Raw genomic sequence first — 6,604 nt, 5'->3', positions numbered from 1 at the left:
GGTGCTCTGTTGGACTGAGCTCTGGAGACTGTGGAGGCCATCTGAGTACAGAGAACTCATCGTCATGTTCAAACCACTTTGAGATTATGTGAGCTTTGTGACATGCAGTGTTGGACCCAGACAGAAGAAGATGGCACACTGTGGCCATAAAAGGATGGGCTTGGTCAGCCATAATACTCAGTTTGCCTGTGGTCTTTAAGGAATAGCACTAAGGGTGCCAAGACCATATGTCAAGACACCAATACACCACCACCACCCACATCCAGAGGTGCAGATACAAGGCAGGGTTAATTCACGCTGTTACGTTATTTACATCCAACTCTGTCCCTGCCATCCGAACATTGCAGCAGAAGCCACGGCTCATCACGCAACGCTTTTCCAGTCTGGTTGTAACAAGTGGTTAATGGACTTACCTTCCAACTCTAAGCAGTCTGACCATTATTTTCCTGCAGAGAACTGTCACTCACCGGATGCTTTCTCTGTTAACACTACGGAGATTTGTCTGTGACAATCCCAGAGCAGTCTTAGAGCAGGACGTATTTGATTGGTGTTGCCTGTAGCTGATATTACAATAATGTATCAAATTTGAAAGTCTTAGGCATTCTGAAGCAGCTGCTGGTCAAAATATAAACAGCTTTCATTTTAGCTTCTTTTCATTCAGATTAGCCCAAAAGTATGCTGCGCTGCTGTGAAACATCCTGGCAGTGGATGAGTGTACTCTCCACATAATCTTACTACCAAAGCCTGGATCGCACTTTCAGGTCTACCTTTCACATCATTGAGTCAGTCTGCACAGGGGAGCCACCTACCTTACTATCTCTGTCAGAGTTTCAAGACACAAAAACATGATAGACAAAAACATGGAGACTTCCAATGCCAGAAACCCCTGATACAGTCAATACAGCCAGCCCTCTGTATGACTGGGGTAAGCTTTTACATGGCAAGTGTGAATACTTGGTGAATGTAAATAAGATGGTTTTTCCTAATTATCATGTTTAGATAGACTTTTGCAATGTGTTCATGGCAAAGTTAAATTACAACCTATTAAGAGGCACCACTGTGGTTATGGTTGGTGGACAGTTCCACCTGCTGCAGGTCTCTGAACTTTTCTGGTGGATAGATCATGAATATTGATCTGAGCCACATATGAACAGTTTTAGGTGAGTTTTCAAACAGTTACTTTTTTAAGCAGTTTCAAAAACCATGCACACTTCTACTTCTTTCTTGATTTATTGACGCACATTGTGTGTAGGACATGGGATTTTTGAAACCTTCAGGTGCTGGAAATGAAGTGTAAACAAACACAGGAGATTAACTCACTCATCATCCAACCGAGATTCAGTGGGAGAGTCAGTACAAACAAGGATGTGAGTGTAGTTTCACTGACTTCTGCTACGTTGGATTAAACTCACAAATACTTCTGGACATGTTTTCGCCATCTGTTTGTTACTAAAGACCTCTGTATGCTTCCACAGAGGTGGCGGCCTGACAGCAGAATCAGCTGCTGCAGATCAACGTTTTACAATTGTACAAACCAGTCTGCTCAAAGCATACAGAGACTATAAAGTACTCCCCTGTGTACCTGCTGGTTTGGTCCTGCCGTGTTACCTTGTGTACATTGGTGCTGTGACATCAAGGAAACATTAACCTCTTTCCATCAACTTGGCCCCTAAAATTGCTTCATCTAAGTGAAGCCCTTGAGTTGGTCATTGATCCGTCTCTCTAGAGGTCATCATGTACATAAATCTCTTTAATATTCGCTGATCCACTTGCACAGAGTTAACTCCTTATCTTAGTTCAGGTTAGCTAGCCATGACTGATAACTTGCAGTAAAACATTTTGTTTCATAATCAGGAGTTCCTCCCGTCCTTTCCGACACCATTTGAGCCGTTTCTGATAATCCACACATTTTTAATGTGACACAGTCCCTTTGACCTTCACCGAGGGCCACCGATGTGGAACCATGCTTGTTGTGGCCCAACCTGGATCTGACGATATGAGATCTGTTCTTCGAGTCAAATTTCACCAGTCCCTCAACTTTACGTGACATACTCCTCGTCATCACTAGGTTCTGATTTGATGTGGTCTGGGTGAAGGAGAGGAAAGTGTGGTGCTGTAGTCCTGGTACAGACATACCACTCCTTAATGTTAGACAACTGAGGTAAGGCTGGGTTGACTGAGCGCTGGCTCCTCCGTGGGGTCCTGCCGCTCTGCTGCTGCTGGCTCAGCTGGCTCTTCAGGCCTGAAAGAGAGAGATCCAGAGGCATTGCTACCGGAGACGAACTCCGTAGCAGCAGCTTATGGTCCACTTCGCTGGCTGAACTGAGATCCAATTCGTGATTGGACAGCAGAGAAAAATGAGTGTTTTTGTCAGTAAGTGATGGAGAGAGGTGGTTCATTTTAAGGTCAAGGGGCTCGAGGACAGCCGGATGAGGTTGCTGGAGTTGAAGAGGGATGGCATTGTACAGGTCCTGGGTTTCAGAGGTAGGTGATGACTTGATGTGAACCTTCATGTGTTTGCGCAGGGAGCTGGGGTGGGTGTAAGACTTGGTGCATCCTACTGCCTTGCAGTCGTAGGGCTTTGAGGCTGTGTGGACCTGCGAGTGCTTCTTTCGGTCGCTGCTGTTGGCAAAGCGCCGCTCGCAAAACTCACACTGGAATGGCTTCTCACCTGAAAAACAAACATCACACGCACAATTATTAGCTTGCAAAGGGACACTCCACCGAATTTCCAAGAACTCAGCAACGTTGGTGTGTATGTTAACAAGGCACACAGAATGGACCTGAAAAACTGACTTTCAACTGGACATGTTCAAAGGAGTGATGCTAGCCTTGTTATTCAAAAAAAGGACACTTGTTTCTAATAGAAATCACAGTAAATATTTAATGGAATCGTATTTTCAATAATCAAAATTCATATCAAAGTAGGAATGCAGTGACCAATGTTCAGCAACCATCATTGAGGACACAGTTAAAGCAGGTTTGTTGTTAAACAGCTAACTGATGGTTGAAACATGTTTCCAAACATGATGCTGCTGAAGAAGCGATCCTTTAGTTTTTAGGCATATATCCCAGTCAGAGAATAGCTTCCCAACCTCAGCAGAGTGATGTCGTTTTTTAAGAAATGAAGGTTGATCCATTGAGAAATTAGCAAAACAGCAGCTCTTGGATGTTGACTGAAAGCTTTGAAGAAGAAAGTCATCACGAACAAGAAGGTGATTGGTTACAAAAGAAGGAAATCTGTGAGTGCAGAACAAATGATGCTTGATATCACCTGTCAGGCACAGTGGAGGGAAGTTATGGATGCTGCATGATTCCTAGTAAAACTTACCTTCCCTTTCTTTTAAAGGTAATATCTCCATTTTAAACAATTTAAACAAAGAAATCTGCTGCAGTTTTGCTGTTTTAGATGTACAGTCAGGCACCACATTGATTAATGCAGCACCAAAGAAGAGCTGTGCAGGTCAGGCTCTCACTGCTTCCGTGCAGACACACTGCAGCTGGTGAGAGGACAGACACACACAACCAGGGATTTTTCCTTCTTCCGGGATAAAGAGAAAACACAGTAGGCTATGTCAGCGAGGAAGCACCAACTAATAAAAAACCCTGTTTTCACATAACACTGGATGATTTAGCTAACTGTAAAAAAGTGGATGATTATGAGCAGAAGAGATAACTTCATGCTAAATTTTAACATTTGCATGTTTTTTATTCCTTTTGAAAACATATTTATAGTTGTACTAATGCTTTCACGCTGTCTTTAACAGGAAAAGGAGTAATGTCTTGGGAAAACTGGAAACAAACATAAAAGCATAGACTGTATTAAAGATGAATGCAGTGGCAGACCCCTTTTTTAAGCTATGTGCTGATCTTTTTTTTGCATCACCACTATGGCTTTTTGGAACCAGACATCACCAACACGGACTTCAATTTCCAGACCTGGAAGCTGTGTCCATCTTTTATGTACAGTCTATGCACAGAGCCTCTACAGAGCACTAACTGAACCGTGACATCATGCCATCACAGGCCTTCCTAGAAAAAGTCGATATCAGTAACACAAACTCGGTGTTATGGTAATAAAGCATCTTTAAGAAACATGGTCAGAAAATGGACCAACGTTTATGTGGGACCACTCAGCTACTTATACAGGCTGCATACCACTTAGCTGGAGCCTCTGTGACTCACATCAGAAGCAGCTTTTCTACCAATCAGAGAGTTGGTGGCTTGAGCCCCAGCCCCTGCAGCCTGCATGTCCAAGCATCCTGGAGCAAGTTGATCCATTAGATTGTGAGTGCATGCATGAATGTTAGACGTGGCACTTATCTATACAATGAATGAATGAAGCTGCGTGAGAGCTTGTTGGGAGGGGGAGATGCACCCAGTAAGTACCAGTTTTTTATTGGATGCAGTTTCAGAGCATCTGTCACACATACAGCCAGTTTCAAATCAGCACCCTGTGCTACCCTGCCCATGATGCCAGTACAGCATTACACTCATTTTCTGGATTGTGTGGTTGTTTCTAGTTGTTTAGCTGGTGATACTTTTACTGGCTTGTTGATTTCAAGATCCTAAAAGCAGTAAACGCTGCCTTCCCCAGAAAAGAAAAACCTGGAAAGCTGTTGTTATTGATGATTAATAACTGATATATACGTCATTACCAAAGGACGGGTTTACCGCTCATACACGTACTGAGGGCTGAACACATTCACTTCAGTTCTGACCTGTGCTGATGTCTGTCACCTTGCTTGACTCCTCTGCTGCAGTTTAAAACCGTGGCTGCTCTAGGAAACAAGGGAGCACCCAAGTCTAATGTGAATCTACACCGAACTAAGCCCAAGTAAACATGGAGGGGATTCCTAGCAGAGGGAGACGCTGTGTATTAAGCTCTATGTTCTCGGTCCCTGACAGGAAGCTTGTGTTGACGGATGGCTCGGACTGAGCGAGCGCAATGACAGTATCTGCGCTCTCTTAGCAGTCACACAATCACGAACCCTTACCAGTGTGCGTGCGCGTGTGGATCTTGAGGTTTTCAGAGCGTGCGAACATCTTGCCGCAATTGGGAAATGCGCATGAAAACGGCTTCTCCCCGGTGTGCACGCGAATGTGGTTAATGAGTTTGTATTTGGCTTTGAACGCCTTCCCGCCGCGCATACACTCGTCCCACATACAGACGTGACTGAGGCTTTCCAGCCCCGCTGCTACATGCTCGGTGGTGACGTGGTCCACGAGCTCGTGCATGGAGCTGAAAGTTTGATCGCAGACGGATGTCGCCGTCCGCCCAAGCCTCTGTCTTGAAGAAGTTCGGTCAATCCATTTGCACACTAGCTCCGTTTTAACGGTGGGGCCTTTGGAGAAATCCAGCAGGCCGTCCATCCCACCGCCCGCATCGGTGTCGGCAGAAGCGGGGATACTGGTAGCTCTCGGCTGGGGTGGCGAGACGATGCTAGAAGCTCCAGAGTTGTTGTTCCCCAACGGAGAGACGAGGCCATTGTGCCTGGCCACCACAGCCGTCCGCTTCATGCTCTGCACGGCGGGCTGTCCCGCTCCTGTCGCCACCAGCACACCTTGCTTTCACTTAAAATGAGTTCAGTCCAACTGGCCAAAGCCTCACCACTATCACGCTTCCTTCCTGTGTGTTTTAGTCAAGGCAAGAGCGCATGCGGCAGCGTTTTTACCCCCCGCTGCTCGCTGTTAGCTCCCGAGAGTCAGAGCCTCCATGCTTCTATTTACTGTGAATAGAGATGAACGGAGTCGAAGGAATACAGCAGGACGCGACCCGTTACCATCTGGCGGCGTCCTTGTCTCCTTTCCTTCCTTACTCCAGCCTTCCTTCCTTTTAGTTTAAACTAACATGTCCATATTGCTGATGTGCGTCGAGGATCAGGAGAGTCGGGCACACAGAAATGAAGCATTGCGTGATTTAATGATGTGCATTAGTAAATTCATTTAGAATTTTTTCATATCTTTTGTTTATTTACACATGAATAACACCATTCATTGTTTATAGTTTAAGGGGAAATGAAAAACATAAATATGAATAAATATTTCCAAAATAATCCAATAATAAATACTTAATGCACTTAATACTTAATGTGATTTATAGAAAGAAAAAGAAAGAATCAAAACCTCATTTTAAAAGATGTTCAAATTGAGACTTAAAAAAATGCAAATTAAAAAGAGAAATAAGTAAATGAATTGAAAAATCCAATTAGGAACACACATTTTTTTTCAGATTTTTGAAATGTTGATTCCACTCACTTTTTAAGTTTCAAGTTTTTTTCCTGTTAGCTGTAATAATTCTTAGATTAGCTATTGGATTAGCTTTTCCATTTCTATGACTTTTTTGTCCTTGGAGAAAAAGCAATTCGGCATGCAGTGTGATGTAAAGAGGTCTCTCATTGGTTGGAGAAACACTGGCATGCTGGCTGGGGTTTTCTATGCCGCTGACAACTTTTCACTGTTAAGGAAGATGGACTGATTCTTATGTAGCACTTTTCTAATCTCCCGGAGTACTACTACTGGTGGTGGTCAGAGGGCCCGGTGGCGCCAGTGTCCGGCAGCCTCGCCTCTGTCAGTGCGCCCCAGGGCAGCTGTGGCTACAGCG

The 6,604-nt window shown here is 44.5% G+C and overlaps 1 protein-coding gene across 1 annotated transcript; it reads right to left on the bottom strand.

Moving 5' to 3' along the window:
- Positions 1–1,214: 1,214 nt before the first annotated feature.
- LOC116321225 (zinc finger protein ZIC 4-like) lies at positions 1,215–5,743 on the bottom strand. The gene is made up of 2 exons (XM_031741010.2): positions 4,998–5,743; positions 1,215–2,671 (listed from the first exon to the last, which is right to left on the bottom strand). The coding sequence occupies exons 1-2, from the start codon at positions 5,518–5,520 to the stop codon at positions 2,040–2,042; spliced, it is 1,155 nt and encodes a 384-aa protein (XP_031596870.1). The 5' UTR covers positions 5,521–5,743; the 3' UTR covers positions 1,215–2,039.
- Positions 5,744–6,604: the final 861 nt, after the last annotated feature.

The sequence above is a fragment of the Oreochromis aureus genome, linkage group 13, assembly GCF_013358895.1.
Source record: "Oreochromis aureus strain Israel breed Guangdong linkage group 13, ZZ_aureus, whole genome shotgun sequence".
Taxonomy (NCBI): domain Eukaryota; kingdom Metazoa; phylum Chordata; class Actinopteri; order Cichliformes; family Cichlidae; genus Oreochromis; species Oreochromis aureus.
Note: the sequence above shows the minus strand (reverse complement) of the source record. Positions and strands in the feature narration are given on the sequence as shown.